Source organism: Phyllobates terribilis, unplaced genomic scaffold, assembly GCF_046119375.1.
Source record: "Phyllobates terribilis strain yellow unplaced genomic scaffold, ASM4611937v1 Scaffold_3__8_contigs__length_932513732, whole genome shotgun sequence".
Classification (NCBI taxonomy): Eukaryota; Metazoa; Chordata; class Amphibia; order Anura; family Dendrobatidae; genus Phyllobates; species Phyllobates terribilis.
This window is the reverse complement of record NW_027362763.1, coordinates 318816664-318843496: the sequence shown is the minus strand read 5'-3', so window position 1 is coordinate 318843496 and position 26833 is coordinate 318816664. Positions and strand designations below refer to the sequence as shown.

General features: G+C 39.7%; 1 protein-coding gene across 2 annotated transcripts in view; it reads right to left on the bottom strand.

Annotated features, from left to right (window-relative positions):
- Nucleotides 1–1627: 1627 nt before the first annotated feature.
- Nucleotides 1628–26833, bottom strand: part of ATP13A3 (ATPase 13A3) — a 117409-nt gene continuing 92203 nt past the window's right edge. The window contains exons 27-33 of one of the 2 annotated variants that reach the window (XM_073675053.1): nucleotides 26028–26100; nucleotides 21301–21478; nucleotides 21034–21206; nucleotides 19621–19709; nucleotides 19451–19531; nucleotides 11861–11947; nucleotides 1628–11435 (exon numbers count right to left, since the gene is read on the bottom strand). In XM_073675053.1, coding sequence (XP_073531154.1) covers nucleotides 11238–11435; nucleotides 11861–11947; nucleotides 19451–19531; nucleotides 19621–19709; nucleotides 21034–21206; nucleotides 21301–21478; nucleotides 26028–26100 — 879 coding nt within the window. In that variant the 3' untranslated portion in view covers nucleotides 1628–11237. The remainder of the gene's footprint in view (nucleotides 11436–11860; nucleotides 11948–19450; nucleotides 19532–19620; nucleotides 19710–21033; nucleotides 21207–21300; nucleotides 21479–26027; nucleotides 26101–26833) is intronic. The other variant, XM_073675054.1, reaches the window with a different exon arrangement.

The window sequence follows — 26833 nt, the reverse complement described above, 5'->3', positions numbered from 1 at the left end:
TGTTGTGCAGAAGTCTGGTGGATACACAGCTGGTAATCCTACTGAATAGAATGTTAGAATTTGTATTATGGCAAGAAAAAAGCAGCTAAGTAAAGAAAAACAAGTGGCCATCATTATTTTAAGAAATGAAGGTCAGTCAGTGCAAAAAATTGGGAAAACTTTGAAAGTGTCCCCAAGTGCAGTTGCAAAAGCCATCAAGCGCTACAAAGAAAATGGGCTCACATGAGGACCGCCCCAGGAAAGGAAGACCAAGAGTCACCTCTGCTTCTGAGGATAAGTTTATCCGAGTCACCAGCCTCAGAAATCGCAGGTTAACAGCAGCTCAGATTAGAGACCAGGTCAATGGCACACAGAGTTCTAGCAGCAGACATCTCTACAACAACTGTTAAGAGGAGACTTTGTGCAGCAGGCCTTCATGGTAAAATAGCTGCTAGGAAACCACTGCTAAGGATAGGCAACAAGCAGAAGTGACTTGTTTGGGCTAAAGAACACAGGGAATGAACATTAGACCAGTGGAAATCTGTGCTTTGGTCTGATGAGTCCAAATTTGAGATCTTTGGTTCCAACCACCGTGTCTTTGTGCAACGCAGAAAAGGTGAACGGATGGACTCTACATGCCTGGTTCCCACCGTGAAGCATGGAGGAGGAGGTGTTATGGTGTGGGGGTGCTTTGCTCCCCAGAATACCCCTTTAACTGCAGGATCAGGTACTGTAGAAGGAATGCCTTGCACCAGCAAAAAATGAAATGAAAACGCACACATTTGAATTTTGTTTTTATTTAAAAGGGCTTTAATCACAAAATTATTTTACATGACTATATACATGATCTATTTACATTTTTGCAGGTATGTTTTCTTTTATACAGTAGGGTACCATAAAGAGCAGCACTTTGTTCATTTTGATATGCAGCATCCATTTCTTTTTTTTATTTATCTCTTATCCGTGGGCAAAAGCCATAAGGCTAAATTACAAGTATTTAAGATGCAGGGCACATTGTGGCAACAAAAAAAAAGAGAAACACTATTACTCAGTGGAACTGGAATGTTCGACTGTTAAAGGGGTATCCCCGTCTCTAAGATCCTATCCTATCCCAATATGTAGTTGGTTTAATAATATTAGCAAATACCTAAAATTAGAAACGCAGTATAGTTCTTCTGGTAAGCTATGTCGCTTACCCCATGTGAAGGGAATTGCAGTAGCTTTAGTATCCACAGTTACGGCCACTCATAGTAACCATGGATATCTAAGCTACTGCAATGCCTGCACATGGACTAAGAGACATAGTGAGTCAGAAGAAGTACACTACATTTCTAATTGGAGGTATTTTCTAATATTATTATACCTACTACATATTGGGATAGGATCTTGGAGATGGGAATACCCTTTTAAAGTTTTTTTGCTTCCTGGCTCGAGTAGAATTGACTCAGTACTTGAATATTCAATTTTTAGGGGGGGAGAAAATTGGTGAGTGATCTTAACTAGAAGTTACCATATGGTTTAAGTGGATGCATTAACTAACCATAACTTAAGAAGCCCTGTACTCTTTATTTGTAGTTAAAGAGGCATGTAAACGGCAAGTCAACTCAGGTAAGTCGCTCATGTCATCCGCAAATACAAATATATAGGATATTTAGCAACTTTAGGTTTGAGATCACAAGAGCCTATGTTTTACTATGGCACAATTGTTGGATTTTAGTGGGCATTAAAGAGGGAAAGTTCACTGTAAGAAACTCACAGATTTATGTGCACAGCACGGCCAAGGGTAAACCATCAACCACCAGAGATCACATAATTGAAACACAATGACATATCATCCCAAGAAGTCAACCCTATAGATTGCAAGAAAAGCCTTCAGTGCACGTGGACAATAGGTGATGGAGTCATCTGATTATATCATGATCGTTGATGTATGATACCGTAGCTATATTTACATAAAGCAGTGGGTTTTCTACATTGATTACTTGCCTAAAATGGCTATATACAAATATTGTGTCTTATCATAGGAATCTTATTAAAGAACTCATATGAGACCATATTTAATCTTGTACATTTAACCCAAAAATAGCTTAAAATTGTAATTAAAATTTTATATATTTTTTAAGCCGTTTCAATTGTCGCTTGCCACTAGTATGAGATGTAATTCAAATTTGATAGATTAGGAGGTCCCCCACTTTGGTCTGTGCTTTCACAAGCCATGTTACTCTATGTGCAGTGCATCATCAACACAGCTTAAAAGGACTCTGTGCTTAAATTTGAGTGTCCCACAGTGCAATGGTTTGTAGCAAATAGGGTAGGACATAACCCTCTGTATGGAAAGGATACTGCATGACTTTCAGGTTAAAAAAACAAAACAAAACACATTATAGCACAAGAAACATTTTACAGATTAGCACAGTCTGAAGCCCAAATGAAGAAAACAAATAAATAAAATAAATTATTGCAACAATTAACAAAACATACATAAGCAAATATGAAAGAAAAATGCAAGATCAAACCCACAACACCCCACCCTCCCGGACGGATTGTTAAGCATCGCAAACTTATATCTAGAAGCAAAGAGAAAAAATGTCTGCTGGGAAGTGACTTAGGGCCATTCTTTCAAGCATTAACTGCAGAATTGTTTAAAGAAATTAAAATAAAAACAAAGCACAAAACAAAATGTTACTGAGCATTTAAAAGGCCCTAGTGGAATTTTCTGCAAACACTGTAGCTTGCTGACTCCTTACAATTTATAATATACACCATTATGGCTCGTACAGACAATCATATTTGCATCCGATAACTGGATAGCACTCCGTCATGCAAGTCAATGAGTCCACGGAAAACATCAGATTGAACTAGGATGACATCCAGTTAGGTGTGATGTTCACGGACAGAATGGAGAAGATGGAGAATTTTTTACCCCCCATCTTCTCATGAGAAAATTAGATCACACTATGATCAGACTCTGATCAGAGTGTGATTAGAATAATCGGACCGACTTTTCTCAGATGAGAGATAATACGTTAGTGTAATCCTAGCAGAGTTTGGATCTGAAGCCAGTTCTAGCATTAATCACATGACCGAACATGTGAGATTTGCATACTTGCAGTCACATGCCGACTAGATTTTCATCCACTTCGCTCAATAGAACACCAAGAGAAGTGGTTGAGAATCTAGTTGGTATGTGACTCGAGTATACAGATCGCATACTTGCAGTTATATGACGGCCACTGGAACCGGCAAGCGGAGCTGAATCTTAACATTGTGTACGCTGCACACTGCTGGGATTGGGCAAGACACCATGCTTGCCAAAACTTCCATCGGGGTCAGACAATGTCTGTAACTTCTATTGCTTTGTGCTAACTTTTAATTTACAGACTATTATGCCAGAGTTACCTAAAGTTATCAAAACAAGTATATGTCTCTGTGAAGATTAATTTCAGCCAAAATTCTATGTGTGGCAGAGTTATATTTGTATAAATAGAATAAACTCTTACTATAGCAACCATTTATAGATTTTTTTTTATTTGTTTTGAACCACGAAAGTTGCACTGTGGTTGCTATGAGCGACAAAGCCAGTTTAACCAATGGCAGATAAGCAGATTCTGAATTGTTATAATTCCCACACAACTGCTATAGCAGAAAATATACTAGTGAAATCCATGGGGGTTTACACCAATCACTCATAAGTAGCCAGAGACGGGGCATTTTTTGGCTAATGCACAAATAGAGTAACGTTAGTACATTGCTTACATACCTGGTTTACCGATTACTTATCTCTAGGTTAGGCCATGACTTAAGGTGCCCATAAACATCAAATATAAGTCGGCCAAAACCGCCAAGTTTGGGGGATCGGTCAATTATCTGAGGTGTATAGGGGTGTCCAGACTATCTTGGGACTGAAAATGTTGGAATAGCAGTTTGGCGGACCACTATATAATGTGTATGGGCAGCTCAACTGTCTGGTGGGAGTCCGAATGCCAGGATACCCAGCTAGTCAGAATATTGAAAGGGCTAAGGTCCCTTTTTGATCTAGATCAGCGGAGTTCCCACAGGTTGGACACGAACCAGACTGTTATATGATATATTAGTAGTAAGCCATTACATTCTATGACAAAAAAGACCCTTTAAAATAAATGAAATGTGTGACTGCCTAGTAACAGTTATAGTACCTGCAGCAACATTTATTTACAGATGTATTCCTATAACTGGCCAAAAATGAGGCACTGAAGCAGTAACCTTACCAATATGAAAGGGTACAATAACTATGACTACAACTTGTAGCAGAGCATAGGGATAAAGCAAAAAACATTCTGCATCTGCAAACACAGAAATCATTTTAGTTCTGCAGTGCACTTTAGCAATTGCTAGATTCACTGAAAGAAAATTTAATTAAAATGTAAAAAAAAAACCCTGAGGGGTGCTTATATTTATTTCATAGACAATACAAGAAAAATAATTTTAATATATTTATATATAACACATTTTGTTGCAAAAGCTAGAATTCTTTTTATACATTTGTGCGCTCATTTTAACCAGCAAAATATACAAACTTTGTACAGAACCTTACAAAAGGGGGAACACGTGGTTTCGCTGGTTAGCAACTGTACTGTTTAACCTAGGGACTGCAATATTTGCAGAAAGACCACAGTTTTATCAGACAGAATCACTAGTTTGTGAAGTTTTCACGCAGAAACTTTACTGCTGTTGGTGAGCCTGCAACAACATGACATAGTTAAAAAAGGCCACTTTTCAAAGCCCTTATACAGAAAATGAGCTGCCTTTTTCTTGTACATAATTTGTGGTTAAGCAGTCCAACAAAAACACTCAGTCATTACCAGTCAGAATGGAAAACCCCAGGCACATAAAGGGTTAAGTTCTGAGGGCACAAACCAGCGCAATACACAAGGGCAACCAATACCGGCTGGCAAACCTTGGTGCTAGTAATGGAATAAATATGGTCTTCCGTAAAGACATACAAGATTATTACTAGCCGTCCGCAGTGTTTAGCTCAATAAATTATATTTATGTTTAAAATGCAAGAATTTTTTTTATTAATTGTATAAGTTACTTGGAATTGCTAAATAAATTTACTGTACATTCTCCTATATACATTTTTCACAAGGCATTGCCTACATACATATGTATGTATATTTGTACACGCATGCAGATTTTTTCATTGATAATTACAATCTAAAAAAAAAAAAAAACACAATACAACTTTAGCGATAGTGTGGAGGTTACAGATTTTTTGTGTTTCAAGTAACATGTATTCCTACGCATTGAGCACACACTGTTACCATTAACATGATAGTTATACAAGTATGTAAAAGGAGTCATAAGGGTAAATATGAAGATGAAATGAAGATTGCCTCTTATTTTCTGCCTCTCCGCATCAGAGGTGATACTTGTCCCTGTTAGGAGACCAGTGGCCCCTGTTGGCCGATTCCTGGACACAGCAGTTTTCATAATCTCTAAGGTGGTCAAAGTTAATGGGCAATTACAGTGCAAGATAATCATGAACAAGTGTTGTTAAAAATGCTTGTTTAAGTTATCTTGCCCTGTAAACAGGCTGGCAATGACCCGATGAAAGAGCAAAACGCTTGTTAGGCGGCTGAAATGTTTTTGGTTTTTTTTGAACAGCGCAAAAAAATCATCGTTCTTGGCGGAGGCTGTCTATGCGCACTGAGCGATCTAGCATAGATCCGCTCAGTGAGCATGGTTTACCTCGGTCTGCCTGTTAAAACAGGCATTCAAACAACCGCTGATCGGTAAAAGTTTATCGATCTGCAGCTGTATTGTGCTGCCAGCCGGTCCGCGTCAGCGGACCTTTACAGAAAAGAGCCAAGCAAGCCAACTCCACTAAATTTTATGGAGTCTGCAGAAGCTGTGAGTTGGCCTATAACAGTTTAGAGCCCAAACTCTTGCAAATCCTGCACTTATTGGACCCGAATGGCATATTCTTCTGTGTACTTCAGATGGGAATAACCTTTTGTTTCTTGGTTAGCAATCCTCTTGTTTGGAAAACCCCCTACATCTCACAAAGGCTATGCTATTGCACTTTACGCTGATAGAGTTCACCTATTTCACTAATAGAAAAAATTATTAAGTTACTTGGTTTGTTATGTGCCAAATCTTCACACATGAAGACATCCCAATAAACTTCATGCGCCTTAAAGGGGTTGTCTTGTCTGATCACAGAGGAAATTTTGCTACTCCATCTGAAAGCAGCGTGTTCTAGTAAAGGAAACCCTCATTCCAGTGATGTATCACTTATTGGGCTGCTCTACTTCAGTTTTAATAAAATCAATGTTGAGATTATCAGGATCTCTACTGTTACATCATGCTGTTCTCAGATTAGGTGGCAAAAATCTGGTAACATTGCAAAGTACTTCTTAGAACAAGCAACTTTGTAACTTACCTTTTATTAAAAACACTCCATTCTCAGGAACAGAAGGTTTTTTTTGTTTGTTTTTTTTAAAATTCTGCAATGTAGAGGTCATTGCCAAAATTACCGCCCACCTGGGAGGTTGCCAGTCTCCTGGGCAAAGAGCGCATACTCGCAAGCACTGCTCTAAAGCTGGTTGGAACCTGTCCACTTCACTGCCTCTGTGCACATGCTGTAAAAGGAACATGAGACAACCTCTATGAGGATGCAGATTCCAAACATATAGGTTGTTTTTTCATTTAAGTGGTAAAAAAAATTCAGAAATTTGTTAAAAAAAAAAAAAAAAAAAATGTTGTCACCATTTTCCAAGACCTGTAACGTTCTCAAATTCCAGGATTTGGGGCCGGATGAGGGCTTATTTTTTGCACCGCGAGCTGTCGTTTCTACTGATACCATTTTTGGGTAAATACAATGTTTTGATCGACTCTTATTGCAAATGTGGCAATCAAAAAAAAAACATAACAGGTGTTTTGATGTTTTGTCTCGTTACACTGTTTAACGTTCGGATTCATTTTATATTTTGATAGATCGGACATTTCTGAATGCGGCAATACTTAGTGTGAATTTTTTTTGGGTTTTATTTTTAATTGGGCAAAATGGGGGTGATTTGAACTTTATTTTTTCCCTTTTTACTGTATTTAATAATCCCCTTAGGAGACTTGAAGCTGCGATCATCTGATCGCCTGTGCTATACATAGCAAAAATCACAATCCCCTATGAACTCCGGCCATGATGGACAAGATCAATGACACCCTCCCTGTCTGAACGTGAAAAATGCTGCTGTCAGTAATTGACAGTGGCATTTAACTGCTTAATAGCCACAGGTGGTTCTCCGATCAAGTTAGAGGCACTCGAGGGCTGATTAAATCAGTCATCAAGTGGGGGAAAGACAAGGGCTCAACATCAATGACAGGGACACTGCATCAGTCGTGAAGAGGTTAGGAGCAATGAGTCAGGCAATATCAAGAAGAGCAAGCAGTTATATCCTAAATTAGATCCTTTCGGACTGCTAAGCCTGGCAGGTGGTGAGTGAGGGAGGTAGCATAACAAAAAATAAGAAGGCAATGCACAAAAAAATGAGAAAGTTTTTTTCAAAATGTCTGGAATAGGTCTTTAAAGTAGTACTTAAACACAGGTTTTTGCACATTACTAACTAGCAGTATTCAACCTGATACAATTTGTTTCTTCCCAAATCAATTGCATCCATACATTTGAACCCTTTTACTATGGTCATCACAGTCACGTATTTTCTAGTTTACTAGTCCTTTACATACTTTCCCTGAGTAGAAATTAGGTCAGTCTTGGACTTGGGCACAACTGGGACATCTGTGTTTTACTGTCAGTATATGGACCACAAGGCCCAGACTGACTGCGGGTCTTCTGACTTGCACTAACAGCCACATGTGTACTAGGCTGTATCTGCAGGTCATCTGACTTGTAGTTGATTTCATGATGATGTAGTCATTGTGGTCATTGACAGGGAAACACTGATCACTGAATTGAGCCTGTGAACTACTGATTCACATAATCGCCTATCAAATCTCTCATATTAGCTCTCAGACATTTCCCATTTCGACCCTTTCAGTTTCTCTGTATGTACCTCTATGTGGCAGAAGATATTATTTCTGTTTTATAGTGCAGTAATATAGCAGGTAAGCTCATACAATTATTACCTGTGTAGATACAATTCCTCTGGCTCACACTGCCCATTTGTATTATCTATTGTGTGCGGTGTGTAAAATCCCCAGTATATTTTAACAAGACCCTTCTTCAGGCTTTGTCCTCTGTATCCAGTCTCTAAAAGAGGACATGGAAAAACCCATCACAAGCAGGAGGCAGGGGAAAACATGAAGATTTATTGAATATGAACACAGATTCTAGAGCAGGGGTGCACAACCTTTTCTGGACCACTTATGTAATTCATTTAAGTTGTTAAAATGGTTTTCATTACTCCAATAAAACTACACTGAAGAAAGCCTCATGCATGTATCCACATCACCTACTCATTCCTGGAGTGCTACAAAGGCGTCAGGAGACCCCCATTGTGCTAATATTTGGGGGTTCCAGAAAAGGACACAGTGAAACAGATACTTATCTATCCCTGCACTGCAATATACCACACCACTTTTTGCTGGCAAGGAATATACATGCCAGAATCTAACAGACACAGACAAGCATGTCAATGACCAGATGGTTTGGGGCTGCATAGAATAGCATTGAGGGCAACATGTGGCCCCTGGGCTGCTGGTTATACACCTCTGATAGTGTGTCAGGGGATAGCATTTCTAGGTCACTAATCTCACTTGCTGCTAAAAGATAAAGCACAGTGCAGAACAAATGAAATAGGATTAGACTAGACCCTCTTTGCAATGTCAGTGAGAGATTAAGTCTGCATTAAGGGAGCAATGTTAGAGGGCAAGAAAGGCTAAACATGGCAGACGACCCAGAATGATCATTCATCAGGAGTCAGCAACCTGCAGGATTCTAGCAGTTGTGAAACTACAAGTCCCAGCATGCCATGATAGCGGTCTGCCTGGAGGAAACCTTGAGGGGACGCTGGCAGATGTAGTTTTATTCCTGTCCAATTTGTCTCTGCCTGAGAGTTAAAGATTAAGGCAAGGCTCATTCTCCACTTAATTAAAACATGAATTCTATCAAAGCAATCATTTTTTATTAAAATAGGGAAATCAGCATCGATAAAAGTTATTTAATCTGTCTGTAGAAACGGGGCCTTAAGGTTGGGTTTCCATTATATGATCGGTGTCGTTAAACGATCACTAATGGGTAAATATTTGCTAATCTGTGGTTACTTAGTAGTCTATTCAGGAAGGCAGACCGCAAAATACTATGCTCACGGTTTAGACTTACCAAGGCACTCCATTATGCCAGTGGGAAAGGTAATGCGGATCAGAGCTGAGGAAAGTGTGCAGCAAACTGAGGGCACGCACCAGGTGGGGTCACTAAACATGAAAAATGTACGGTCACTTTTCAGTACTGGTGTAGAGGGTAGTTTTAAAATTTTTCCACTACAGACGCATCGACTGCTGTATCCTCCACTCAGAGCAGTGGTCGGATACATGAAGGCAATCTCAGATTCTACAAGAGTTAAGGATGTAGTTGAGAGAGTGCTCTAGGCAGCTTCTATATCTCACGTGGAGATGGGGTGGGTTAGGTTATAGCGGCAAGACCACAAAAATCAGTCATCTTCAGCTAAGGTGTGATGATGCTGTCAACAAAAAGTTAAACTACTGATTTAGCCCTGTTATATCTACTAGCAATGTTAAATGATATACATTTGTTTAAAAACCATAACATGTAGGTAACCTACTTCTTATCTCTATATCATGTTGTATACTGTTGCTTAGATTAAAAATGAGCCAAGTCCATGGATGTAGGCATAACCGGACGACCGTCTTATGTGTATAGGGGACCTCCTAACACATCATTGACAGATGATCAAAAGAAAAGGGAACTTTAGGGCCTGTTGCATTTCCAAGCTCGGCCCCTTTGTTCTCAGGTAAGACAAGCTGTCACCAGAGATGTCTGGAAGGCGCTTACTCCACTCTCCCCCACTTAAAATACCTGCACCCTTGCCTGAGCGTGCATGTCTGAGGAGGGGCTGGAGACACAGCGTTTGGCCTACAGTTATCCAAGGTATATGGGTACCTTTAGGAACATGTTTTAAAGAACTTTTCTCTACCACATACTGCTAAAGATTTAGTCGTATCCCATATACAGACAGATGCTCTCTGGTTTATGCCCATCTTTTAACGCTTTAGTGCCTGGAGAAGGAGCAGAGACAGATCTTTTCATGTACAGTATCAGAACCGAACACAGCAAAATTCACAGCTCTAAGGTCTGAAATGCATAGATCTATAGCTGAAAAGAAAAAAATAGAAATTTTTAGTTTTTACTGGTACATTTATAAAACATTTACTCGCTTTCATAGAATCTATTCCAAAGAATTCAGAAATGATTTCTAGTGCAAACACTTGATGGCTTTAGGGAGCAATAAAAGAAAGAATTGTGAGCAAAGACAGTCATTACACAGACAATGCATCCTCTGAAAATATATCCAGTATCACTGCATGTAACAGGAGGCTGATTACTATAAAAAGCAACTGATGAAAAAGTACTAGTGTCAGTAAAAAGAACATCGGAAAGATTCTTAAAAACGTGACGAATAGACTAGAGAGTAAAAATGGAAAAATTATTCTTTGGTACTAAAGTTGTAAATGAATACAAACGAATAAGGGCGGATGTGAGATTTAACTTAAAAAGGCACAAAAGTAAACATTTTATGCAGCTTTAAAAATTAGGAGGGAAAAAAAAAAGTCAATTACAGCAGTGGGATGCTAGCAGCACAGCAGGATAGCCTCAGGCTGTGTAACGGGACCTCGATGCTTACGCCGGTAGAGTGATGCACGGCTAGAAATTAAAATTGTTTTACCAATCTATTTGACAACACTGAAAGAGTAGGATACTATGTTACAGCAAAAAGTTTTATTTAGGCGCCATGGAAAACGAAAAATATAAAAAAAAAAATTACAAATGAAAGACAATGGTCCCAAGGTCTCAAGGCCGCTCCCTTCACCATCAACACACTGAGTGCTGCAGTGATACATAAAAAAATATTTCATTTCTGAAGTCTTTGAAAAATGTTATCCATTCAGACAATATGTACAGACTTGTGTGTGAATGGAGGCATTATGAAAGCTGTCAAGGGCTCTGCAGTGAACTGCTCCACAATGCATTGCAGACATCCCATCCTACAAATAATAGGACTAATCAGCCGATAGAGCAGCTGCTACGTAATTGTGACCACTTGATAACTGCCATTCTCCAGAGAAGGTGGCTTTGCTTCTGTAGTAGTTCTTGGCTTAGGTGGCCAGTCCGGATCGACCAACAGCTCCTGTGCTAAGTGCATGTATTTGGCTTTAGGAGTCTTCTTTTTGCAGAAACACAAAAAGGACATGAGTCGCACTCCCCACAGATCATTTGCCTCCTATAAAAACAAAAATACAGTCCATCAACACACTATGTCTGCAGATTAGGAAGTCAGGCATTTCAGAGAATGTAGACGGACAACTAATATCACAAATCTGCTCTGTATGTGGTAGAGTAGATCAAAACCAGAACCAGGAATAAAAGGTTTTATTTTGTGCATTTGTTAGTATAGACCTGAGGAGAGACTTTATTGCAAGCATTTACATAAAAAGCAATAGCTGCCCTTCCACCAACGCAATCCTTTCACAAAGTCACACACCATGCAGTAAAACACATGCCACAGCCTAGCTAACCACAGATGTAGTGAGGAGATGAGTAGGCACACAGATAACAAGGCACACGACACTGCTAGCGGCTAATGCAACAGATAAGGGGACCGCAGAGATGAAGCTGCCCAATACATATGAACAGTGAGGTTCCAACCTGTGGGGGGTGGGTGACCTTGTGGGACTCTCCCTGCTTGTCTCGGTTGAACACAAGTTTCCAGAGTATGATATCAAGGACGATAGTCTGCGAGAAATTGTGGGTGGGTGGGAAGAATTAAAAGCACCAGTTCATTAGAAACATGCAAATTAGCTCAAATATTTAAAACAGGTCAACAACTCATTAGGACACAATCACAGTGCTCAATTAACAGGTACATGGGAAGAAAACTTGTATGCGCGAAACACTTCACGCCTTCAACGTATTAGAACATGGCAGATTGGTGAAATATTGACACTTTTGCCAAGTGATTTTGGAATTAGAAAAATGCTCTAAAAGATCTAAAATTGACAAGGACATCAGTCCACTCTCACAGCTAATGAGTCGAAATGAAACGTAAGGCGACTTTGCAAATCGTTTGCACGATGTGTCCTATCAACTTGGGTCTAGCGCTATGCATCGCAGTGGATGGCTACAACAAGCACCCACTTATTGCCAAGGTGCAGCCACACTCATTCGGCAGGGTCCAGATCAAAGTTTGTTACCAAGAATCCGAGGAGGTACAAAGAGTAGGACAGAGGTCAGATGACAATTTTATTTTGCTACCTTGGAGATGCATGGTGTGCATGATGGCCGTATACACAAAATGCAAGGACACCTTTAATTCAAGACTTTTTGCAAAGTTGCTTCATTTTCATTTGAAATGTACCGGATTGATGAAAATGTGTTGCAAAAGTGTACCCAGCCTTTAAAAAAAAAATAATGGGGTGATTCAATTTTCATCTTTTAAAAAAAAAAAAAAAAAAAAAAAAAAAAGCAGAAAATGGTATAAAATATGGAGTATAAATTTTCTCTGCATGGTATACCATCGACAGCAGTATATAAAGGGCATCTGTCAATAGGATCACAGCCCTCCTAAGCTGTCTATATGGGCATGTACGTCATAGGAAGCTGAATAAATGATACCTAGGATATCCGCAATCTGATGTCTTATTCCAGAGAAATCAACGTTTCCTTAATATGTAGCTGATCTGTTAAGATCTATGGGCCAGACATAGACATCCCAGACAATCTACCTCCTGAAATTATTGTAAATGAAAGGGGGCTCTGCAGTGAGATCAGGAGAGCAGACTGTCAGTCATTACATGTCTCACACTGGTAATGTCCCCTTTCATGTAAAATAACCTGTGAAGGTAGATTATCGGGGAGATCAGTGCATTTCTCTGGAATAAGACATCGGATAGAGGTTATCAAGGTATCACTTTAATGAAATTTCTATGACCTACATGCCCATATAGACAGTTTAGGATGGTTGTTCCCACTGAGATTCCCTTTAATAAAAAAAAAAAAAAAAAAGTTGAAACTTAGGAAAACTCATTCAAAGAAGTTATTCCAGCAATCATACCCAGTGAAAGGGAGTCACAAAGGGTGATGCATGTATTTAAAAGGAAAACCCCTTTGAGATCCATAGTGAAACATGTTTGGCTGTTCACCATTCACTTGGCAAAAGAGAATTCAATAATATCTGGTTAATTCATTCAGTTTCATTTAAAAATAAAATGTAAATTTCCCCTGACCTATCCATTAGTACTGATCGCTTCATAAATGAGGCATTTTGAATTATATATAACAATTTTTGATTTGTGATCACCTTTGTTTGGTTTTTTTGAACGTCGGTGAAGCAAAACAGAGTGTCATGGGAACTGGCATTTGAGGGACCAGAGTGAACTAAGGCCTTGGTGTATTATACGACTTTAGTAGGCCCATTTTTTCCAAAAAATTTAACTGAGGTTCCCTTTAAATTCTGCAAGTTAATTTTACCAATATCCAATGTGGTGTTCGTTCCCCAAGGGGCTGACAAGTTACAGATTTCACACATGGGAGGGGGGGGTAAATAAAATGAGTCCATGATACAAACTATCAACACACTGGAAATGGAGGAAGAGAGGTTGTTATATATGATCATTATATTGTAGAGAATGCACAAATCCTCATACAGTAGAAAGCATCCTTTAGAACAGAGGCCAGCAAACGCTGGCTGTTGTGAAATAGACTCCCAGCATGCCATGACAGCTGCCGGCTGTATGTGCATGTTGGGAGTTGCAGTTTGAGTGCCACAGGTTGCCGACCACGGCAGTAGAAGATTAGTGGCATATAGTACATGTTATGTGGGTAGACATGTGATTCTCTCCTGATAATGTGAGCATTATGATTACATTAGAACACTTTTTTGGAACGGTAAATAACCAGACATTTCACAATATGTAACATGATAGGTCACTGTAAAACACTAGAGTCGAGTGAAAAGCATGGTGGCTCAGTGGTTAGCCTTGCAGCCTTGCAGCGCTGGGGTCCTGGGTTCAAATCCCACCGAGTACAACACCTGCAAGGAGTTTGTATGTTTTCCCTGTGATTGTGTTTGTTTCCTCCGGTTTCCTCCCACACTCCAAACACATACTGATAGGGAATTTAGATTGTGAGCCCCAATGGGGACAGTGATAATAATGTCTGTAAAGTGCTGTGAAATAATGGCGCTATATAAGTGAGTAAAATAAATAAAAGATCTGCAGGACCTTTGTCCAGTGGCCATGTCAGTAGCCCGTAACCACCAGACCAGAGCCCTGTGAACCTCCTCCTATCTGCCGGCATTACTGGGGTCTCTTCTGACATCGTTTTGGCACTATGCAGGAAGTTGCTCCAAGCCTATTAATCAGAATATGCGCCAGGATCCTGCAAATCTTTTTGCTCGACTCTAACACTTGTACTGTTAACAATAATAGTTATTTTTCTATGGCCAGTTTAATATTGGATTGCTGCTCTGAAATGTATTACTGATCACAAAACAGCAGTCTCTAAGTAAGGGCAAAATAAGCCATAAATAAGTAACCAGCCCAGCACAAACGGGTACCTGAAGTCTGTCCATATGACACAAGAGGTTGGCAGACTGAAGTTTTCACATGCTTATTAGGAATACATGGATGCAAAGAACACTCCTGACAATATAGGACTGCGCTGCAGTATATGAGAGCGATGGATGTCGCTGAGCAAACACGCCAAACCAACTGTGCAATATGCAGCATGCCTTAAATGCAGGAGTAAATGTAAAAGCTGTAAAAGCATTAGGCAATCGGAAAGCACTTTTGAGCTTAGCAATAAATGTGTATAACAATCAGTTTGCCAACATGGGCAATAATTAACATGAGAACTAGAACAATATATAAAATAAGTTATTTTACATTAAATGGAATTCATTAAAGAAACCTTTTCAACATCTTTTTATGGTGATAAAAAAATTTACTAACAGATTTTTTCCCCCACTTCTCCCTACATTAGTCACCTCCCGCCGTTGTGTTTCTTTACTATCTTACTTCTGCAGCTGCCCTATTTCCCAATCTTTGCGAGAACACTTCCTGTTTTGTGGTCTTCAGGTTCAGCATAAGGACATTGGGTGTAACCAAACCGCCATCCCTACAGATGTCACTACGACAACACGGAACTTCACACCTCTTAAGGCAGTTCCCAGTTATGTTTGACCTCTTCACCTTAAAACTACATAAAAGAGGAAACCTTGGAACATCATGTCTGGCTGTGTCCACCCTTACGTTCTGACATTCCTCTTGTCTCATTTCAGGAGCACACAAATGGATGCAACATCAAAAACAGATCTGTTGCATTACTAATGCAAACAGAAAATGGGACACATTGATTATTATGAGGTACGTCAAAAAACTGTCCAGCACCTCCTAACAGAATAAAGCAAGTGTGAACAGGAGCATCAAGATGTGGCTGCACAATAAACAAACCGCGGCACTCTGCATACGCTAAAATGTATGCAGATATTGAATATATGAAATTTAGACTGCATTACTGTTATAAAATGAAGATACTTTTTAGAAGTAAATTCTATATACCAGCAATACCCCCTTTAAAGCCTGGGGTGTAATAGCACGCACCAGGCCATCACTCCAGGTTCAGTGAGGACTCCGGCGCTGAGCCCACACTGAACCGGGCACATGTCAGCTGATTCTTACAGCTGACATGTGCCTGCAACAGGTGGAATAATGATCCACCCACGGCTGTTAACCAGTTAAAGGACGCTGTCAATCTCTGACAGCGGCATTTAACAGTGCCGCGCCGGAAGCGCGTCACTTACCCCGCCCATCGGTGACCCAGTCATGTGATCGCGGGTCACTGATGGGTGGGCATGACAACCCTGGGTCTGTAGCACACCCCAGTCCATGTCATGTAATGATCGCTATGAGCGCCACCTAGTGGTCGGCGCTCATAGCACAGAGGTGATCTGCTCATCACTTCTATGTAGCAGAGGCAATCAGACAGTTGCTGCTTCTAGTCTCCTATGGAGACTATAGAAGCAAGCAAAAAGTGTAAAAAAAATGTTTTTAAAAATATTAAAAAAAAATATATATATATATATATAAAAAAAAAAAGTTTAAATCACCCCCCTTTCAAAATAAAATAAAAAAACCAACATACACATATTTGGTACCGCCGCGTTCAGAATCGCCCGATCTATCAATATAAAAAAAAGAATTAATCCAATTGGTAAACGGCGTAACGAGAAAAAAATTCTAAACGCCAGAATTACGTTTTTTTGATCGCTGCAACATTGCATTAAAATGTAATAACAGGCGATCAAAACATCAGATCTACCCCAAAATGCTATCAATAAAAACTTCAGCTCGGCACGGAAAAAATAAGCCCTCACCCGGCCCCAGATCCCGAAAAATGGCGCTATATATATATATATATATATATATATATATATATATATATATATATATATATATATATATATATATATATATATATATATATATATATATATATATATATATATTTTTTTTTTTTTAGCAAGCTTTGGATTTTTTTTCACCACTTAAATAAAAAAGAACCTATACATATTTGGTATCTCCGAACTCGTAATGTCCTGGAGAATAATAATGGCAGGTCAGCTTTAGCATTCAGAGAACGTGGTAAAAAAAAAAAAAACACATCTGTGGTATTGCACCTTTTTTGCAATTTTGGAATTTGTTTCCCGTACACAATATGGTAAAACCAGTAATGTTGTACAAAAGTACAACTCGTCCCGCAAAATATAAGCCCTCACACAGCCATATTGACCAACAAATAAAAACGCTATGGCTCTGGGAACAAGGGGAGCAAAAAACGGAAAATCCCAGGGTCCTTAAGGGGTTAATGTTAACATATATCTTAGTACATGTAAAGTGCTGCAGTATTCTTTTGTTTGGGCTCTTTTTTGTGTTAGTTTATAGAACAGAAGAAAAAGGTTTTGCATGATGCAATTTTTCTACCATAATAAAAATGACACAATATGGAAACCAGATGGACCACATAGTAATCAATAGGGTCCCACGGCTTCCATTTGTATCAGTTATTCAATAGATCAGTTTTTGACATTAAATCGGTTTATGTTTCTAAAACAAAAACCGTAGAAAAGAAACATCCTAACAAGTGTCAATGGTAGCCTTACATACTTAAGTGCTTGAGTACTAGCAAGAATAATGTGCAACTCTGAAAAAGGATACAAAAAGTCAGAATACTAGCTTTCGATACAATGAATACACACTTCTTTTTTTGTTGGGCTTTACATGATCACAAAAATAAAACATGCCCAAAAGACACAATTTGGAATACTTTTAACCAATTAGGGCAAGACACTTAATTTCTTATGGTGTGTGGGGGGGTGGGGGTAGATTTATAACATTTAGAAACTGAATAGTTAAAAATAGGTAAAGAAAAAAAAAACATGGTGTGATAGTGGGATAGGAGCCTTTGTGCAAAAAAGAAGCATGTTACAGAAAGTTCTAGAAGGTGCAGGTCTGATGTCGGCAGCACAACTGCTACTTTTGTCTCCCTGACACTTTTCTTGTACTTATACCTAGCTTATCATCCACATAAATGTACTTAAAGTACTCCTCCCATTAAAGTTTGTATCCTCTTAATATACTGCAGTCATCATATTATATAGAATTGTGTACTTACACTTTCTCATTCTGCCTTTCTACTTCGTTAATCCTTCTCTTTTCCATGTAATTTATGACATCACGTGAATAAAAACTGACTAGCTGAATCCTTCTAAGCTCTACGTAGTAACAGGAGGTCAATTTTCTCTGCACAAGTCATGAATCACTGCAAAAGTTCCTAGCAGGTGAGAGGAGCAGAGCAGCTGGGTCACGAGTTGAAACTTGGGGCCAAAGCAAAAATTTTTGTGGAAAAAAATGGAAATTTTGTGTGTACTCTATCCAGTGTTATACCTAAGGGTTAAAAATGTTCACTACACCCCTAGATAAATTCCTTGAGAGGTGAAGTTTCCAAAATGACACCACTTGTGGGGGATTCTGCTGTTTTGGCATGTCAGGGGCTCTTCAAATGCGACATGACATCCGCAATCTATTTCAGCCAAAATTGTAGACATGTGGTAAATGTTATTCATCATCCATTTTGTGTGGTATAACTAACTATTTGGTTTAAAGTGCACCTGTCAGCAGATTGTGCTCAGTAAATTACAGGCACTGTCAGGTGGGCGACATTACACTGATTAAAATGATACCTTGGTTGATGAAATCAGTCCTGTGGTTCTTGTGTAATCTTTACTTTCAGTTTGGAGATGATATGTTCGTGCTCTGGGGCAGCCTGTGGGGGGGGGGGTGCTCTATCTGGTGCTCTGCTTACATATTCATCTGTATGCTCTTATGACAGCTCACTGTGCCTTCACTGACCTGCCTCCTATTTTACCTAACCCCGCACTACTAAACGCATTATGTAAAATAGGAGGTAGGTCAGTGAGGGATCAGTGAGCAGTCATAAGAGCATACAGATGAATATGTAAGCAGAGCACAAGATAGAGTGGGGCGCCCAGGAGCATGATAATATCATTATCTCCAAACTGAAAGTAAAGATTACAGAAGAACCGCAGGACGGATTACATCAACCAAGGTATCATTTTAATCAGTGTAATGTCGCCCACATTAGTATATAGTATATAGTTTACTGAGCACAATCCTGCTGACAGGTGCGCTTTAAGGGCAAGGATTGAAACTTGCAAAATTTTCACATTTATTAAAATTACCGAAATTTTCACAAATAAACGCAAGTCACATCGATCGAAATTTACCACTAACATGAAGTAAAATGTGTCACGAAAAAACAGTCTCAGAATCACTGGGATGCGTTGAAGCGTTCCAGAGTTATTACCACATAAAGGGACACTGGTCATAATTGGAAAATTTGGCCTGGTCAGGAAGGTGAAACAAGCTGGGGGGTGAAGGGGTTAAGTTTTATCAACAAAACAAAAAAAAAATTAATCTTTCTAATGTATTACATTGTTCACATTTTACAGCTTTGTACCTTTTGGCAGTGAATAGAAAACATTCCTATTTCCATCAAGAGATATAAAAAATGCAGGACTTGTTCAGTATATCAGTCTTTTGTGCACTTGTGAGAACAGCATGAGGGTGCTACAGGTTTTTCTGACTGAGTAATGCAGTAATACATTTTAGTATTCGTATACCATAAAAATATACTGCCCAAAATATTTCTTGGACTTACCTCAACAAGAATTGACACAATGGCATTACCAATAATAATGACAAGCATTACAATCCGCCATTGAAATGGAACACAGACCAACTACAAGAATAAAATAAAAATGTTATAATCTACATGAAGATAACATATATAGAAGTAGGAGCCAAATGGGTCATTAATATATATCTTACCTCAAAGAAGTCGTCGATAGATTTAATGGGATACAGCATGAAGAATAGTATTAAGGCATAAATAGCCACTACAGAGATTACAAATAGATCTATGGAAAGATAGAAGAGAAAAGGCTGTTACACATGTTACATTGGTTTGCAAATCAGTATTCTATAGAACATATCTTGAATGTTAAAAGGGAATCTGACAGCTGATGAATGCTACCCGACCCTCTGACATCATGTATCAGGCACAGGGTACATTTGACTCTGAAACGCCACTTGTGTGTACAGGGAGAGAGTTGTTAGCCCCTGACGGGAAGAAGCCACCAGAAGACCTGCCTGTCCGACTACGTACCCGAGCAGCTCGGCCCCCAGCGGCTTGTCAAGGATGTTTTTCTCTGAAACGCCAGAGCTTTTTAGAGTCAAATATAAATGGCTGAAATCAGGCAGCCAGTGTCTGATATATTCTTCCCGTGGTTCAGGCAGCATGAACCCGCTGTTAGGCTAGGTTCACATCATATCTATGTCCCTGTTCAAAACTTTGCCAGGGAGCGTACAAGGTGTCCCTGATGGACCTACTGACTTCAAGTAGGCCAGCCCTACATTATCGTGTCCAGCTGGGGCCAATGTGAATGTAAGGATTCATAATTTGGACTCCATTAAGCCTCACTGAATTCAATGGCTGCATTAGGCACCATTCTAAATCCCCAAAAACAGCCCTCCCATAAAAGTTATGAATGGAAAACACAGACTTAAAAGGGGTTTCCACTACTTGGACAACAGCCTTTGAATCAGTTTCCCCCAATTAAAATAATAACTCCCATAGTCACCTCCGGTGAATGAGGGGTTGGGGGTATAGGTGTTATTATATTACTGGGGAAACATAGGGATTCAGTAGGGGTTGTCTGAGTCGTGGATAACCCCTTTAATTTAAAATCAGCCTTACAAAGACTTAAAGGGGTATTCCCATCTCCAAGCTCCTATCCCAATATGTAGCAGGTGTAATAATAATATAAGCAAATACCTTCAATTATAAATGTAGTATAGTTTTTCTGATTCACTGTGTCTTTCCTCATATGCAGGCATTGCAGGACCTTAGGTATCTATGCTTATGGATGTAATGAAGTCTCAAGTACTGCATATCATCACTGCTATTTGTAATCTGCTTTTAAGTGGCCCAAAAAGCAGCAGATATGGCACAGAGTCAAGAGCGCATGGCTACCAACATCCATTACAGCAATTTATACAAAGCTGCAACACTGTAATTTCGCTGCTAGTAGCAAGGCAGCGCCAACAGATTCTTGCCACATGACATTACAGTTGCAGCCATTGTCTCGGTTTAGTCACGGAATAAAATTATTTGATCTTGCAGTAGAAAAATAATTAAGTTAGAACATAAACATTACAGTATAACAAACCGGGAACACGTACAATTTTTGTAGCTGGGTTGGCGAAAAGGTTTTCCTTTTGAGAACACAACTGCCACAATGAGGTATTGGAAGCTGGACACGTAGAAAAGAGTGGTGTTCTCATAGTTCTTGATGTTGTGCTCGTCATGTTCAGTGTCATTTTCATGGTGGCCATCCATGGAGATATTACATGCACTGGAATTGGGGGTAGTAAAAAATAATAGAAAAGTAAGTATAAAGTGTAAAGCAATGAACTATCCCTTAATGTTCATTTTCAGGCGTCACTCACTTGCTGCTGGGGCTCCAGACCTCGTACCAGGGCTCCTGTTTTACTAGCAGAAAAACCATGGTCTGGAATGCCAGGCAAATAATGATTTGGGAGAGGACCGAGAAGAGGAGGGCTGCCGAAATGAGGCCAGATGGAGGTCTTTGTGCAACCAACTCTTTCCAGGCTGGGTTTAAACTCACTGAAAAAGAAGGGTCATCTTAATCCATGGCACATACTTTTCATATGATCTTGAAGCTAAAATTAAACGGTTCTCCATCTAAATGTAGGTCCACCAAATGCAAGAAATATATATTATATATGAGAACTAAAGCAATGTGACTGTAATGCAAGTTACAAAATGAAATCTGTGTGTGACTAATAAATGACAATTATGGCCGTTAATACTACAGAATTGCACTGCTATGACACAATCATGAGAACAGAGAAAGACATAGGACACATGGAATAAATTGTACCAGTAGGCTCTCACAAAGACAATAAAAACAATGGTTAAGTTGAATGTAAAACATGCATTGCCTGCATTTTAAGAGAAAACCACAATTTTCAATTTCTTTTAGCCACATGTGTAACAGATGGAATAACTCCCACTCAAAAATTTCTTCCCAGTAAGGACTCCACTCCACAACATGTATTTTTTTGGCTAAAATCCATGTATTATACTGTAAGAATATCTATTTATTTTCTATTAGCTATCTACTTGGGTGTTAGAAGTTGGAGATCGAGGAGCGCTGACCCCATATAACATGACTGCATTACAGAAATAATCCCAGGCACAATTATCACAACAGCACTACAGGAAAACGGTCTGTTACCATATCAGCCAACCACAGTGCAAAATAAAAGATACGTCAAGATTGGCTGCTATGTGCAAAAGTCATTTTACCATGTCCATCTTCCTCTATGCTCTTCTGAATGAAGAGGAAAATAGGAGAATATCGATAAGTCTTGCTCAGATGTTCCACAGACTATACTAGAAAGTGGTGCTAATGCGCGGCAGAGACTAATGAGCCATATGTACATCCTATTTTTTGTTTTTTTAAAAGGAATATTCCCATTTACCACTGGATATGATATATATAGTAATCCATATACCACCAATGGGACTCCCATCTCAGTCGAGAACAGGGCTCTGTGGTGCTGCCTTCCGTGGAGGGGAGGTCAGAATTCCAACCACCTCTACTGACGGTAGCGCTCGTCAGGGCCCCACTCTCAAAACAGATGAAAGGCATATTGGTGGCATCCTCATCTAATTTATTCGAATTTAGGTCATATCCTGCAAATATGACAAATGTAGAAAACGAGAACACCCCTTTAAATAACCTTGATTTGTCTAGATCAGTGATTTTCAACCAGTGTTCCGCGGCACACTAGTGTGCCGCGACACATGGTCGGGTGTGCCGCGGGGAAAGTTCCCCAAACTATGGTGCCCCCTGTGTTTTATTTCCTGGCAATGCGCTCGATGCGCAGTCACGCCTTCTTACAATGTAGGAGACGTGTATAATAACACATGCGCAAGCTTTGAACCTCGCGCGACTTAATGACGTCACCGAGGCCGGCGCGTCATCCTGAGAGCGAAGAGACTCTCGCATTTGCCCGCCGCCAAGGTAATGCCCGCCAATAATGCTGACTATATGAGCTTTTGCCTGAGTATATGAACTGTTGGCAGAATACTCAGCATATGAGCTGGTACTTTCAGTACTCCAGCAGTATACTGCATATAACAATGAGAAATGTAAAATGAGAAATACTATAGTCATGAGGCTGGAGTACTACAAGTACCAGCTCATATGCTGAGTATATGAGCTGGCACTTGTACTCTGGCCTCATGGCCATAGTACCCCTTTATATTGCAGTATATGAGCCACATAATAATCAGCACCATATACTGTGGCACTGTACAGTGCACATCACCACAGTATATGATGCTGATAATCATGTGCTCATATACGTGGGACTGTATTTATGAGGTTACATGGGATTGAATATATGAGGGGGTTATCCTTTTTTATTTCACTTTTTTAAAATAAATAATTTATTGAAAGGACCTCTGCCAGGCATATTTCACTCTTGAGGGCTAAAAAAGTAGCTCTTGTGGTGGTAAGAAGCTGATTTAAAACCCCCAAGAGTGAACTCCGTGAGAGTTGTATGTATGGAATAATAAATGATATTAGTACCGTTCTTCAGCAGTCATGTCCTGCTTGAATTGACTCTAGTGGCATAGCACTTGGCAGCCGGCTCTATTCTACTTATAGAGAAAGCTGAGTGCTACGTCACTAGTGTCAATTCAAGCAGGAAATGCAGACCGTAGTAATAGAAGTTATTATCACACACATACAGCTCTCGCGAAGTTCACTCTTGAGGGGTTTAAATCAGCTTCTTGTCACCACGAGAGCTGCTTTTTAAGCCCTTAGCAATGAAATATGCCTAGCAGAGGTCCTTTAAGTGTGGCAGATAATGTAATACTCTTCTATTTTAGTGTGTGGCTGCGCACACTATCTCAGCAGTGATGGAGAAGTATTTGAGAATGGAAAAGGCAAATGCCGAACAGGACCCTGGACACAATTCTAACCCAAATGAAGGCCCTAGTATGAGAGTTCGACAAAAGAAAAAAAGACAAGACGGTGAGCTCAAGGCAATACAGTGAAAGCTATCTTTCATTTGGATTTACTTCCACTGGGGATGCGACAGCACCAACACCACTGTGCTTGGTGTGTGGTGAGAAGTTTTCCAATAGCGCTATGGTGCCAAGCAAACTTAAACGCCATCTCCAAACGAAACACCCTTCCGTTCAAAATAAACCGATGGAATATTTTGTACGCTTACGTACAAACAATGAGAAAGGGGCAACTTTTTTGAGAAAAAGCACAAAGGTAAATGAGAGAGCCCTCAAAGCTAGCTACCTTGTCGCTGAACTCATAGCTAAATCAAAAAAGTCCCACACTGTGGCAGAAACATTAATACTACCAGCTTGTAAAGCTATTGTAAATGAGATGCTTGGCCCTGAAGCAGCTAAAGAGATAGCTAAAGTGCCTCTCTCTGATAACACAATTGCCAGACGGATTGATGACTTGTCTGCGGACATTGAAACAGTTGCTATGGAAAAGGTGCGCATCAGTAAGAAATTTGCCTTGCAACTTGATGAGTCGACGGATATCAGTGGACATTGTCAGTTGTTGGCCAATGTGCGTTTTGTGGATGGTGAAGCCATTAGAGAAAACTTCCTATTTTGCAAGGCACTGACAGAAAAATCAACAGGAGAGGCAATATTCCAAGTCACATCGGAATATCTTGATAAAAGTGGACTTACATGGGAAAACTGCACAGGTGTCTGCACTGATGGAGCCGCAGCCATGGTCGGGCGCATCAAAGGCTTTGTAAGTAGGGTTAAAGAAAGAAACCCAGATGTTCTTGCTACCCACTGTTTCCTGCACCGTGAGGCCCTCGTTGCAAAGACCTTACCAGCAGATCTAGCTCCTGTGTTGGATGATGCTGTGCGCATAGTGAACTTTGTGAAGACGCGACCTTTGAGATGTCGCTTATTTGCGTCTTTGTGTACAGAAATGGGAGCGGAACATAAAATCTTATTGCTCCACACGGAGGTCAGGTGGCTGTCACGCGGCAAAGTGCTGGCCCGTGTGTATGAGTTGCGAGAGGAACTTAAAATATTTCTTACAAACGAGAGGTCCGATTATTCAAAGCTGCTTGCAAGTGATGAGTGGTGTGCAAAGCTGGCATACCTGGCTGATATATTTCAATATCTGAATTAACTAAACACACGGATGCAAGGTCGAAATGAAAACCTGCTTACAAGCACTGATAAAATGAACGGATTCCGTTTAAAGGTGCAGCTCTGGCAACAACATGTGCAGGGTGGCAACCTTCAGATGTTCCCACTCACCGAGAAACTGCATGATGACAATACTGCTGCAATGTGCGAAGCGATTGGCAGACATTTGAAAACTCTTGAGGAGAAGTTATCGTTCTATTTCTCTTCAGCCTTCACAGAATGCCTTGACTGGGTTAGGGACCCATACAGCTCATTATCCGTTGCTGGAAAGGACATGACTTTAAAGGAGCAAGAGGAACTCGTTGAACTGAAGCAAGATCGCAGTTTAAAGCTAAAGTTTGCTGATCTTCCTTTGGACAGTTTTTGGTTATCTGTTGCCAAGGAGTTCCCCATTCTGGCCAACAAAGCTATTTTGACATTGCTCCCATTTTCAACCACATATCTATGTGAGCTGGGCTTCTCAAGCTTGACTGCGATAAAAACTAAAAACAGGGAGAAACTGAGAACTGTTGAGGAAGAGCTTCGTGTGTGTCTTTCCACCATTCCTGCCAGGATATCCCTTTTGTGTTTATCGAAACAGGCCCAGGTTTCACACTGAGTGAGTAAAATAAATTTAGAATCTATATTATTAACTATATGTATAATATGACTGTTTTAGTGTCATTTTGTGCTATTTTGGTTGGTGGTGTGCCCCAGGATTTTCTAAGTATAAAAAGTGTGCCGCTGCTCAAAAAAGGTTGAAAATCACTGGTCTAGATGGTGTACCCTGGTCGATTGTTTTGCTCATATTCAGTATGTTATTTGCATGTGTTTACTGAAAGTTTTCAGAAACATAGGCATGTTAAGCTATATATGTAGTACCAACAGTGCACACTTTAACCCCTCTGTCCCCATACCCAAAATATTGCTAAAAACTGAAAAATTAAAATAAGAAACTCACTTGTAAACACTACCACCAAGATAATTGCCAGGTCTATGAAGAGAAACTGGAAATCTCCAAGGTTGCTGAGAATCTAACAATCAAAGAAGATTTGGAAATAGTCAGTCATGCCCTTATTAATATACAACAGCCAATGTGGATATGACAAGACATTAAGGAGATATTTCTATAATGCCATCACTAAACAGAGAAGCTGATCTTCAGCTACAACTTATCATTTAAATGAGCACTCAACCTAGTAATGATTTAAGAAGCACTCCTCCTCCAATCAAAGTTTTTATCCTGTTAATATATAGCAATCATCATGTTATAAAGCACTGTGTACTTACAATTACTCAATTTGCCTTTCTACCCAGTAAATGCTGCTCTTTTCACTGCTCTATGTAGAAACAGGAAGTATCTTGTCCCTACAAAAATCATTTCCCTCTTCAACTCCTGACCTAGTTGCTCTCTAGGGACTTTTGAAGTGCTTATGGCTCATGCAGATAAAATTGATCTCCTGTTTCTACCTAAACCATAGAAGGAGTCAGCTAGTCAGTTTTTAATCACATGATGGCTTAGACCTAATGGAAAACCGAAGAATTAACTGGGCAGACAGGGACAAGAAACTTCCTGTTTCTACATAGAGCAAAGCAAAAAGAAGAATTAGCAGGGTAGAAAGGTAAAATGGGCATTTTAAACACACTGTGGTATAAAGACTAGGAACTTAGGAGAAAAAACACTCAAAAAATTCTGCATATGAACAGCAAAGATAATTAACATTGAAATGAATAGAAAGTGTCAAACATTTTAGGTTATTTTTTGAG